General features: G+C 46.6%; 1 protein-coding gene across 1 annotated transcript in view; it reads right to left on the reverse strand.

The window, feature by feature from the left end:
- IGFN1 (immunoglobulin like and fibronectin type III domain containing 1) overlaps positions 1-13,796 on the reverse strand; it is a 299,446-nt gene that overhangs the window by 173,661 nt on the left and 111,989 nt on the right. The window contains exons 5-6 of the mRNA XM_069633640.1: positions 9,569-9,616; positions 9,387-9,432 (exon numbers count right to left, since the gene is read on the reverse strand). Of these exons, the coding sequence (XP_069489741.1) occupies positions 9,387-9,432; positions 9,569-9,616 (94 nt within the window). The remainder of the gene's footprint in view (positions 1-9,386; positions 9,433-9,568; positions 9,617-13,796) is intronic.

The raw sequence follows: 13,796 nt of genomic DNA on the forward strand, positions 1-13,796 counted from the left end.
CCGGAACTTTGAACGCACGCTGGAGTCGGACGAGACTCATGCAGCCATATTCAAGACCCGATCCGTCCGCAAGAGGGCATCGACCAAGAAATCCAGCAAAGATCGGACTCAGGTGAGAAGGGGGAACTCTTTGACACCTCCATCTGCAAGCACTCCACAGGCCATCTAGATCTCCTTGCTTCTCCCGCTTCTTTCGTTTCTCCCCTTAGCCTCACCTGACTAGGCCGTTAACACCGTCCCCTTGGCTTCAGGTGCGGGAAATGCACATTGATTTCACAATGGTCTTGATACTCGGTATCCCTCTTCCTTGTCCCAGTACCAGAGTGGTGTTTGTATATGTCTGAGTCAATAAAGGATGATGTATGTTCCTATGTGGTCACTTCCTCATCTCAGTACCATAGTGGTGGGAGATGGTTTTCTAACATAGTAGGGTAGAGATTGTTAATATCCCATGAAAACCTGAGAGACATTTGATTCTTGATGAAAGGGAAATAGGAAATACCATGTGTCACCCAAGGGTACCTCATCTCCATTCCACAAGTCTTCATCACCAGGTGATCATCCCTCGCATATCCATCACCAGGTCCAGATCCAAAAGCAACAGCCTTTCCCTGGCCACCTGGGGGGTATTATATTCTGGGGAAAGAAGTGAGGACACCCTCAGATTCCTCACAGAAAGTGCTTTTTTTCTTCACTGAAGCTCGAAGTCGGTTTAGAAAGGGCTACAGCTTCCTTCAATTTTGGGGGGAGTATGCTCATTTCCCTGTGGGATTTGGGCAGGGATAGGGTTCTTAGAATTCAGATGACTTGATGGAGTGATGTATAGGGGGTGCCCAGACTCCCATAATGGACTGGACTCAGGCACTGCAACTGACCTGCGAAGTGACATAGACCCTGGTAAAATGATTCAGAGGTCCACCCAAATCCGCTACTTTGCCCAAACGCTACTCCCTCCATTTGGCTCCCAGCCACCTGAGTCATTTCCCCAGATCCAGGAAAGGGGCTTTGCCACGAAGATGCACAATTTGACCAACAATAAAACCAAAAATGGAGTTCTGACAAATCCACTAAAAAGGCCAAGGCAATACATTTGCAATTCCAATTAGATTTTCTAATATTAGCAGAGCAAGCAGCAGGAATTCAACATCATCATTATTTCAATTATTTTCGGAATTTAATTCGATAAAAGTTACAACACATAAAAACACAAACATAAAGCCATTAAACATAATTACTCATACTATTTTCAGGTTTAAAACTAACAACCAATAATCAAGGAACACATTACTTTGCTCATTACACACATTTCAAAAGATGCCCTCTTTTCTTCCATGCACTCCAATTTGGTTTCTTCATGGGAAGGCTAGAGTACTATCATGCCTTATTCACCAAAACTGGTTAATTCAAGAAGCTGATATGCCTATTGGTTGGTGTCGGCTGAATGCTTTTTCTAATCACTCAAGTCCACAGCGGACTTGTGATCCTTCCTCAAAAAAAGCATTTGTTTAAAGTCTTTCTTGGCTGAAGCCTGAATTAACTATAAAAATAACTTCCACACTACTCCACGGCTCTAGATATGTGCTCAAGAAATTCTACTGGATCCACCCAAAGAGGTTCCAGTGGAGGCATGATCAAGATAGCGTACTAAACGCGATTAGTAACATTCTGCAAAAAAAGTGCATTCCTCCTTGATGTCAAGCCAGAACCTTCATAAACACAGGAAGGCCCTAAAAATATTCTATTAGAACAAACTGTAAGCTCCTGTTAGGACACTCCAATGCTTTCAAAAACAGGACCAGATCATGTCAACCCTTCTGCTAACTTAACTTGACTATGGTCTTTCATTTCCCCCAAATAAGCCCTTCACAGTGGATGATGTGACACAATTTAACGAGTATCAGCCATTTTTGTAGAAAGATTAATCACAGTGAAAAAGACTTGGGTACTGATCACGAGTTGGGCGGTATGCCGGCTGGGTTACCGCTCAACTTTATTAGCGTTAGTGCTGACCCGTCCGGTGGTATGACCGATGGATCACAGGTTGGTCGCTAACAGTTAGCCCCCATTCTCCTTTGGGTCCAACGGACCCAATGGGGACTTTTTGGTGCAATTAATGCGCGGTAATACCGCCAGCGATAATTGCACCGAAAATTGGAATTGTTCTGGCGTGTTTTTCCCTAGCTCTGAGCTGGGGTTAAAAACGCCAGACTTGAGGTTGGGCAGACCCTTAAATGCGGTGGTATGAACGTTACCGCTGCATTTAAGGGCTGCCTCCCAACTTGTGATAAGGTAGTTGGACTCATTTGTTATTTGTTTAATGGACGAGTTAGGGCCAGTTAGGAATTCTACCAACCCAACCAAAACACCAATATTAAGCTTTTCAAAACATCCATCTATTGTGTTTGTGTCTATTACTGATACCATGCCTTCCTTACAGAATTAAACCAGTTATCAGTATGCTTTGGGGAATTCTAATGATATCCCTCAAGCAAGATTTAATTTTTGAAGCTTGTTTAAAGGAATTCTAAAGAGGTTTCGGAGAATATTTTTGAATCCATGGGTATTAGCTTCATTCTTAGAAGAGGAAAAACACTAAGCAAGAAAAACTTGGAGCACTTAAAATCAGGTCTGTGGCTTGCCATACTTGTTACAAAGGAAAAGGCTTGACATTGAGCAGCTGCAGTGTAGCTCTACGTACCCTGATGTATGTGGTAATCTGAATCCTCAATGGGATAGGTCTCTTCATTTGCACAGTTTTTATTCATGGAGAAGAGGTCTGCAAACTTTGGATATCCAGATGGTTAGGACGACAACTTCCATTATTCCAAGCCAACAAATCTTTTTCAAATGTGTCTTTATTATCAATTTTTATGGATTACAAACATACATCCCCCATCGTCCCCCATTGGTACTGATTCCTTGGAAGTAAATCAACATTTTAGCCCTATCAGTAACCAACACGAATACACAGTAATCTATTAACCTTGGCACCTGGTCTCAGCACAGGTGTAATGTCTGTGTTAGTCCAACATTGGTCCATGTCCTTCCCAATTTCATTTACCACTCCGCTCCGCATCAATGCCCTCTCTCTATCCTACCCTGACGGTGGTCACTGTTGTGTTTGCACCTGGCCACACATGCTTGGCCATAAATTCTCCCCACTCTACTTCCTGTGGTCCAGCCTGACCACGGAGGGCAGCAGCAATTCTCTCCATTGTATATATATTCATTGCCACGTTGCTCCATTCCTTCTTGCTAGGGAGGGTTGCACTTCACAGTCAAGCAAGCCCTTGCAGCTAGGAGCAGAGAAGAGGACATCTTCGGATGTAACAGTAAACCCCATCTATGCCCCCATGTCAAACAGGACCAGCAATGGTGCCCTAGCCTGGGAAATCCCATCAATCTCCTTAATCCAGCCTAGAAATTCATCCGAGTAGATTTGCACCCAGGGGCATTCCCACCACACATGCCTGCAATCAGCCCTAGTCCTGCATCCTCTCCAACAGTTGTGGCTGGTATTCTGAAACATTTTGTAGTCTGACTGGATCGTAATGCCACCTATGAAGAAGTTTGATGGCGTGTAGTTTGTATTGAATAGCGGTTGAGGTCTTTGAAATTCCCCTGCACAATCTGTCCCACAGTGATGGGTCTAGGTCCGCCTCCATATTTTCTCCCACGTAGTTCTGAGCATCTCCATGGACTGATTCCCAGACACCACTAGGACCCTGTACATTGCTGAGATTAGTCCCTTCATTTCAGTGCATTTGTCTAGAATTTTCTTCGAAGGGGGTGAGGTCCCTCTGTATCTGTTTCCTCCATTGTTTTCCCGTTAAGACCCCCTTCAGTTGGAGGTACTGGAAGACTGGGTGTGAACCGATGCCCATGGACTTCTCCAAGTCGAGTATATTGATAAGGTTAACCTCCTTCCAGAGCTGACCAATCTGTTCCAGTCCTGCCTCGTACCATTTCTGGAAGCGGGTGGGGTCCGGAATGGCGTCTCAGACCCCCAGCACCAATAGATGACCTAGTGGGGAGAGCCACGTTGTAACCCCTCTCAAGTCTGAGCCCGGACTCCAAATGTCCCAAATAGTTCCCACGATTGGGTGTTTGCAAATTCTGCAAGGGAGTCTGCTTCTCAGCACCCATAGCCATTGCCTGACTGTGGCCGGCAAAACTGAAAGTTATCCAGTGCAACCTACCGAAGATCCCCTTGTGCCCTGAGATGAAGTATAAAAACTCTGAGCTGGCCCGCCTTATAGTATCGTTTAGTACCAGGGAGTCCCTCTCCCCCTTTGTCTGTGGGCAGGATCAGGATTTCCCTGGCTATCCTGGGTCTTTTCTCCTGCCAGAGAAATCTGGATAACAAACATCTTCAGTCCCTGAAGAATGGGTCTGGTATTCGAATGAGGAGCATCTGGAACCTGTAAAGGATCTTCAAAAGAAAAAACATTTTAATTGCATTAAGGCGCCCCAACCATGATATTGTTAATGTGGACCGTTTTTCCAGATCAATCTTAATTTTAGCCAACAGGGAGGGGAAGTTCACCTTGAATAAGTCCTCTATGTCCCTCGGTACATTAATTCCCAGGTATCAAAGCATTCTCAGATTTGCCTATAGGTCAAGGACTCTCCCCACCTTACCGTCTTTCCTTCCATCCAGCGGGAAGAGAACTCACTTTGCCTTATTAATTTTGAATCCTCACAAGGACCCATATTGCTCGATCAGTTGGATCGCCACTGGAATGGAGGCCAGAGGGTTCATTACATGCAGCAGGACATCATTGGCATAGTGGGCCACTTTATAGATCTCGTCTCCCACCTGGAAATCCTCTATGTGGGGGTCTTCTATGATCTTCTGGGCAAGAGGTTCAAAAGAGAGAGCAAACAGGGTCAGTGAGAGGGGGCAGCCTGTCGGGTGCCCCTTCCCTGACCAAACCACCGGGAATATCCCCCATTCACAGCTACAGTGCCCTGGGTGTGGAGTACACTGCCATAATCCCCCTGAGGTACCCTTTCCCAATACTGCATTTAAAGAGCACTGCTCGGAGGAACCCCCATTCCACCCGGTCAAATGTTTTCTCCACGTCTACCGAAAGGAGGGCTGGTTCCCCAGGAGTCCCTGGGCTTTGTGGACCAAGTGTAAGGTTTTCCTCATTGTGTTGACCCCTGATGTCCCTTAATGAAACCGACCTGGTCTGGGTGAATCAGTTTTGGCATATACCCCTGCAGCCGTGTTGCTAAGACCCGGGTATAGATCTTGGCATCTATGTTCAGGTGGGAGATAGGGCGATACGAGCCACACATCCGGGGGTCCCTCCCTTCTCTATGTATCAATGAAATAATGCCAGAGGAAAGGATTCTGGGGTTCTGCCCGTGCTCATTATGTCATTAAATAGTTAAGTCATAAACAGAAGTAGAACAGGGAAAAATTACTTATAGAACCCTGCTGAGAAACCATCCTCCCTTGAAGGCTTGCCTAACGGTAGCCTACTCCCTGCCCTTTTGATTTCTTCCTCTGTTATGGGAGCCTCCAAGACACCAGTCCTACGAGAGCTTAGGAAAGTGGATGTCTTCTAGGTACTTGTCTGTGTCCCCCTCCCCTGATTTGGCATCTGATTCATAGAGTTTCTTACAAAAGGAGGCAAAGGCCTCCTGGATCCCTTCTGCGGAGGACACGTGTACTGTGTCCCTCCCTTCAATTTCGAAATCCCATCTTTCAGCATGCTGCACTCTTAGGGCCTCATTACACGTAAGGCGGAGGACCAAGGTGCTGTTAGCACCTTGATCCATGCTGGTAAAATACTGGCACCGCCTTGGTGGAAAGGGGAATTACCGCCCCATTCCAAGGTTGGCGGGGCGGTAATTCCCCCTTCCACCACTGCCCTTCCCCATTCCCATTTTTGCCCCATAGGGCATAATGGGAATGGGGAAGGTGCTAATTATGGCACCGCAATTTTGCGGTGCCGTAATTAGCACCAAGGTCCCTTAGCGGGTTGGTTTTTAACGCCTGCAAGAAGCAGGCGTTAAAGCACCAACCCGCTAAGGGCCTCGTAGTAAGGCGGTAATGGTTAACGGTCACCGTTACCATTAACGGTGACCGTTAACCATTACCGCCTTCCGTCTAATGAGGCCCTAAGTCTTGCTGCCAAGAGTGTGTCAGCCTTATCCCCCTTCTCATAAAATGTCTGTTTCAAGAATTGCAGGATATGGGTTATTTTCCCCTCCTCCAAGAGTCTCAGTTCCTCCTTCTTCCCTCTTGGCTCCAAAATCCTCTCCTCACGTCCTGCTGTTACCTCCAGAGCTTCAATCGAGCTGCGTTATCTCCTTCTGCAGCCTTTGTTCAATTTGAGCCCTGTCCCTCTTTTTTCTAGCCCCCTCCCTAATCAGCATCCCCCTCAATGTGGCCTTCCCCGCTTCCAAAACCGTTTTTATATTAACCTTCCCTGTGTGGTTGGCGTGGAAGTATTCCTCAATTTCTTTAGTCAATTCAGAGAGAAAGACGGGGTCTCTCCACAGGGATTTGTTACACCTCCACTTCTAGCCCTTGGGACAGATTCCCCCCACAGCCTAAGTCAACCACTACCATGTTGTGGTCTGACCATGTGATAAGGTGAATCTCTGCACCCTGTACATCCTCCCACAAGTCCCTTGAAATGTACATGTAATCGATTCTTGTGAAAGTACCCTGAGGGATGAGTATAATGTATACCCCCTTTCCTGCTGATGGACGTGCCTCCATATGTCCCTCCAACCAAATACATCCATCATGCCCTTGATTTCTCCATATGCGGGCCTTGGGGGCGTCTTGATCACTGGTAGAGGTGCCTGCCTATTCAGGGTGATGTCAGCCCACATTTTGAAGTATCCTCCCAGGACAAGATGCCCTGTGCTATGGGGAATTATTTTCGGAAGGGTGGACTTCAGAAATCTTAATTGTCCCTGGTTAGGGGCATAGATCGTGGCAAGTGCCTTATTAATGGCGCCCGAGATCAGGAGGACACTCCCCTCAGCATCTGAGTAGGACTTAGGGGCCTCCACTTGAATTCCTCTGTTTATTAGAATACTCACTCCCACTTTCCATAGAGGACCAGATTCCCAATATTCCCGACCGACCATTCCAGAGGGGATCCTCCGCTCCTCTCTCTTATTGTACCTAGTATTGTTTAAGAACTAAACATCCAAGCCATATCTCCGAAATGCCCTTGCCATGAGTGACCGTTTTGTTGGGGAGTTCAACCCTTTAACATTGAGGGTGCCTATCCACAGGTGGTCAGCCCAAGCCCCGGCTGCTGTAACTGCCTTCATGTGACCCCACTACTGGAGCACCCTCCTTCCCACCTGTTGAGCATCCCGGTGCTAATTTGAGCATCCTCAAGAAAGTTTAGACCAAAAGGAGCAAACATGTACCAAGGCCCCATTCCCCACCCCTCCCCCACTGAACTTCCCCCGATTCCCCCAAAGGCACCCGGTTCTCCCCGGTTATCTTCACTAGGTCGATGCTGGACCACCAGTTGAACCTGTAAAGGCAGGTCCCTTCAGAACAAAGCACATAATCTAGAGCCCCCGATTACCCCCCACCCATTTTAACTAACACTCATAAAACTCCAGGTACCCTCAAGCATCGCCCCCCGTCCGGGACACACTGTGAACATATTGAGATTGATGTGTGGGCAGCGGACCCCTTTCCAGGGTCCACGCCTTTGATCCTCCTGGCCTGCTCAAGGCACCACTGGCGTGTCCACTGCCCGTTCTATTCCTTTATCATTTCAAATTCCTGTTTTCAGTTTTCTGAACTTCTGTGATCCTGGTATTCTTCGTCTCCTGGGGCCCTTGACCCTACATTGTCCATCTCTTGAACTGTTTCCATTTGCACCTTGGGGAATCATAGGTTCTCCGGCTTCCCCCAAGAGCTACCCAGTGACCCTGCGGATCTCCGCTTCTGTGGATAGCTTGTGTTGGTTTCCGTCAAACTCGAACGTGATGGAGAATGGAAATCCCCACCTGTACCTAGCCCCTCTCTCATTCAACCACTTCATGAGGGGTTAGAACAATCTTCTTTTTGCCAGAGTCAGGGAGGAGAGATCCTGAAAGATCAATACTCTGGCCGTACCATACATTGCCATGCCACTTTTCCTTGCTTTCTCCAAGATCTTGAACTTCTCCGTGTAGGTATGGAAACAAACCAGGCCCTCATGCAGACCCACCGGCTCGATGGATTCTCTTAATTCTTGCTTTGTCAATAGAGTCAACATTGAAGATCAGTTTTGTGACTTCATGCAATGTTCTTCTCAGGTCCAGCTCCGACTCCCCCTCTCTCTCCGGTATCCCAAAGAGTCACAGGTTATTGCGTCTTTCTCTATTTTCGAGGTCATACAACTTCATTATAAATACTGCCTCTCTTCTCTCCATTTCTGACATGCAGACGTCCAATTGGGTGTCCAGGGAGGATTGATTGTGCACCACTTCCTCAAATCTCTCCTCCATTTTGTCAATTCTGTGGGTTATTCTGTACACCCTTCCTGCAATTTTAGCTTTCATGTTTTGGATTTCTTCCACAATGGCTGCTACGTCTTTTTGGTTTCTGCAGTCTCCTCTCCCCCGGAAGCCATGTTGCAACGTAGGGGGTCCCCTGTGTCGGTCCTCTTCATCACGTATTCATATCCTGGACAGCTCACTTCTCGCTTCCTCCCTCTTGCCACCCTATGTCCTCCCTCACTTCATTGGGCCAGCGAGGACCGTGTCCCGGCAGGTCTGATAGGGTCAGGCGCTGCCTCCAAGCCATGTACCCAATCTGGCCGTGCACCCTCACTGCCTCACCTCCGGAGGTCCACACACTCTCCCAAATGGTGGACCTCCAGGCAGGGTCGGGGGTGGGTTGGGGGTAACACTCACCTCCACGGGTCACCTCACCAACAGCTCCCCAGACTAGTCGCAGGGCCTCACAGCATTGTCTCCACTCGTCCCTCCAGTGGGCCCAGTTACTTTCACTTTCACCTTTGTGATGGCGCTGGGTCCAACTCGGGCTCCACCGGCCCAATTTTCTCCATTGTTGGATGAGGAGTGCGGGGGTCCTTCACTTCCCTGTTGTCCTTAGGTCACCCTCACGTGGAGGGTGAAAGGCAGGGGCTTTGTCCAATTTTCAGGACAGTCCCGGGAGAGCAGAGCACTCAGAGGAACTGCATCCGACCCCCCCCGGTGGCCAATCCCACGTCAACATATTTAATGGTGGGAAATCATGGGAGTCATAATCCGAAACATCTGGCAAGCCACAATATATAGATACGACTTCTCAGTGCCACACTACAGTCACCCAATGTGAAGACCTTTCCTATATAAAAAGTATGGCAATCGGCAGACCTCTGAGTTAGAGTCTGTTCATTACTGACCGCTTTTTTAGATTTTTTCGGAAGTCCATAAATTCTTTCTTCATTTCTGAAATGAAAGAAAGGGGCATATTAAATGTTACATTTTTTGCAGGAACCTTAGCATTATAAGATCAAAAATATCTGATTGTTTGTAGCTTTCCAGTCTAATTCTTATGCGTTATATGTTTTTAGTTAAATCTTACCTTCTTGATTTTTCTCATTGGGTTGCTTAAACTTTTTCTTGAAGCCAACTAAACAGGAAATTAAGAAAAAATGGCATATAGTGAGATAAACTATCAATAGAAACCTACCTACTTGCTACAGATAGACCATATTGACAGATGCAATCTAAAGGAACCATTGGTTAGCTGTTCACTTCCGACATCATCCCAGGAGATATATCTAGTGGCGCTCTTAAGAAAAAGTCTATTCCATACGCATCAGCCAGATCGAGATAATTTCATGTCACGGGTCTGCAAAAATCACTCTGACTCCATAAGAAGGCTCAATGGTTTTTATTAATCTCGAATCTCTTTGTCAGCGCTATGGCTAGCCCTTTCTATCTCATTCCCCATTCGGTCCCTCTCTAGCCCGGGCATCCGAACGCTAATTCTATTGATAAGTAGCTCCTACTAGCTAGTTCTTATCCTAAAAGAATAGCTATTCTGACCTCCCTCCAGGGTTTCTTAGCTGTCCCTACACTAACCAGGTATTAGTGATCTAAGGGAAATGGGGCATGCCCTATAGACACCCGGCTGGCCCACTCATTCCCACTCGTATCGCTCGCTTTTTCTGCTACCTTCTCCCTGTCCTCTCAACTTCACCCCCTGCTATCCTGTCCCTCCGATGTTTCACTCCTCCTGAGCCTTGCCTCCACCCCTTGCAATGTTAATTCCATCCCCTCTCCTCTTACTCTACCACTGCTACTACTACTCTTTCCAAGTACCACAACCACTCCTCTCACTACTAGCACTCCTTCTCACAAGACTACCACCAGCAGTTGTGGCTGCAACTCATTGGCCAGCTGGTACTCAAGGTCTCACGTTAAACAAAATACAACCAATATCCTTGAGCCCCCTGGTTACTAGAGAGGTACTGGAGGTAGTCCAAATGGGCACTATGGCTGATGATTCCCAAAACAATTGATTTTATATTGCAAAATATACTGTTTCAGAGGTCATGGTATTATAATCTTAATTGTGCAGGGACAGCAATGTAAATTCAATCCAGATTTTCTGTTATCTGCGAGAGGCTGAATCTTATCAGCCGAGAACCAAGGATTGGAAGCCACCTCCCAGAATTAGCCAATGGGCGCAGGAAAAGAACACTTTACTTCACAAGCAACCACAATATATTTTTCTGAATGGCTTTTCATTATTGTTCATTTCTATCTATTTTAATACCTAATCTTTATTTTAATAATCTATTTTGTATTTACCACAAGTGTCTCGGGATGCTCCTTTGAATGGAAGCACTATTTACTTTAACTGAAAGCGAACACTTAATGAACAATCTTTCACCCTACCACCCATCCAACACAGGACCTGTCTTTGGCTTATCTAAGGTCTTAGGATGGAGAAAAATTCCGGGAAATGAGTTTGATTAACAGCTGGGTTCACAAGCAAGTGTGGGATCCTGCCATGATGCCCTTGCATCCACTGGGGCCTTCAGTGGCATAAAGGACTGTGCAGTGGCAATGCAAGGGAAGTGCTCTTCCCTATGATGTTATAGTTGTATTACTATATTAATTCGAATGATCTTTATAGTTGGAGTAGGTATCCTGAGCATTCAAGTCCAGGCTTTGCAAATTCTTTAAAATTCTGCTAGACCGGCAGGTCAAGTAACATAGTTTACCAATGCGACCTTAGAGAAATGTGCTTGACGCGTGGCGAAGGGTGACAAAAATCTCACAAGAGATTTCTGTAAAATGGTGCATATCACCATAAGTCCAGTTCATGTATGTTGCACTGCTGCCAGCAGAGACCAGCCATGCACATTGAAACCTTTATTTGAAATGTTCTGCAAACAAAGAATGCTGTTGGACTCACCAGCAAAGTCAACTACCATGCAAATGATATAACATCTTCATAAAAACTACTCGACTATGTGAGTGGTCGAGTGGATTTTGCGGGGCCAAAAGTCGGTTGGCTTTGACTTAAGAAGTATCTTTCACCTTAAGAGCGTAAGTGACCTTGTGTTATGCATCGACGGCGGACTTGGTCGGTTTGGCACCGTTGGCGTCACATCTCGTCAACATATCGCTTTAAACCCAAGTTGACGTATAGTTCTTCCAAAATGGCGCATCGAACTGAGAGTAACAGTCTAGTCCTGCAGAATGGCGGACAAGAGGCTCCTCCCTCTTTCCTGGAGACGGTACATCTGAAGCAGAAGCCAGGAGGAGGGTGCGTTGCTTCTGCTTACTGTAGCTACGTTACGTGAGTAATCGAATAGTTCTGAAATTTCCTCCTGCTTCCCTACCTTTCCGCAACTCCTCTGCTTCTTACCTTTCAACTCCTTTATATTTCCAGGTTTTCTTTTCCTCCGCGCCCACCGAGCGCAGAGAGTACTCCCACGGCCCCGAGCTTATCGCAGGAACCCTTTCAAGCAGCGTTCCCCGTTGTTAAGGAAGATTCTTTTCAAGTAGGTCGCGTACCTCGTCAGATACTTGACTCCCATCAGGCTACTTTTTGCTGTTAGTAATTCTCGACCCTTTCAGGTTGTGTTCCTTTCTGCTAACGAGGATTCGTGGTATCAGACTACATTTCCCATAACCCCTTCTCCACAAGTCACGAACCTTGTCCTCGTCAACTTAGGTAAACTAAACTCCTCAATAGGTATTCTGAGTAAGACTTCCTACTCCCTTCTTTCTAACCTCTCTTTTTCCTTACTCTTTTACCCAAAGGAGTCAAGCGTGTTTCAAACAGCAGGACTTCCCATCCGTCTATTCTCCCGTTCTAACAGAAATACAGTCCGGAAAGGTATCCTCATTTCCTATATCCTTTGACATACCTTTCCGTCAAAAACATCTTAGTAATTCTCTCCTTATATTATAGTTACCTCCACGTGAAGTAGAATACACCTGCTAGACATTGGGGATCAAACTACGCTCTCTAGCCACGCACCCCAATTTCTATTGACCAGCGCTCTCAAGCAACCCAGGGTTTTTTCCCTTTCGAGGGTTTCCCTGCTGTGGTCTCCAAGAGCTTTAATTACAAGCGCGAGGAGAGTGCGGCAGGTGAACTTTCATCACTTCCTGCAGCTCCGAAGACAAGGTAGGCTGTACTTTGATTGTGTTACCCATCGGCCAACATCAAGAGTGAGAAATAGATCATTTGATTGGTATCCTATAAGATATTAACACCTTGCTCACCATCTTCTTTTGCTGGCCACTATATTGACATTGGTTGCACAGAAATCCCCACTCGCCCTGTTGAAGAGGGAGACATGAACGTGGCCCTCGTTGCACCGGCCCCGCCCTTGTCTTGATGTCAAAGAAATAAAATGTGTACAATGTTCCTCGCCCCCTCCTCCCCATCGCCAATGTACCACAAATGTGAGAAAAGCTATTCACTCGCACAGCCATTTAGACCCTATCCTGATGGTGTCACTGAAAAGATACGTTTGCATTCGATGGAGCAAGTAGACTGACTGTGATCATGCAAAAAGCAAATGACGTCATGACTGAGACTATGACACCTATGAACTCCTGCATGAAGCTACGCAGACACTTAGATTCAATTGCTCCTAGACACGAAGAACATTCTTATGACCCACTTAGATAGAGGACGGATACACCTTCACTAGGCAGTAACCGCAAGTTGCACAAGAATACACATGAACTGCTTGCTGACGCTGAATGCAACTAACATGAGTGGCCATGTAAATAAAGATGGAAGCCAAACCCGCATTGGAAAAAATTGAAGACACTGAAGGGGACGCGAGAATGCAGAGAGAGGCCTGACACGTTGATTTCGCAGAGACGCGTAGACCAGGCTGCTAGTGCAGCCAGGGCACCTATTTTGGCCAAGGACACTGAGGGAGAGACGGTTTCACATTAGCAGAAGAGATAGGACACCTGCATTTGTAAAAGCTGAAAATCCTCATAAATGTGAGCGGAAAAATTGCACACGTGATCTGAAGCTGTAAGACAAAGCCTATTCATTCGAGCCAGACGAAGATCGTTTTTCCCATCCAACAGAAGACAGGGGATACAAAGGTTATACCAGGTTGAAAGCTTAATGTTCTGTCTCAAGGCCTAAACGATAGGAGATGGTAACTCTATTAGGTACAGCAGTACCTTTGGGGCTGCTCCCACCACCTTGAAATGTTGCTCAGTGGCTGGTAACTTTCCAAATGCCAAGGCTGAGAAGACCCTCTCTGACTAATCCCGACCCACCTTCCATGCTAGCTCACACTTTGTTGCAAGGCCCA

This window comes from Ambystoma mexicanum, chromosome 13 (assembly GCF_040938575.1).
Source record: "Ambystoma mexicanum isolate Mex_15411 chromosome 13, UKY_AmexF1_1, whole genome shotgun sequence".
Taxonomy (NCBI): Eukaryota; Metazoa; Chordata; class Amphibia; order Caudata; family Ambystomatidae; genus Ambystoma; species Ambystoma mexicanum.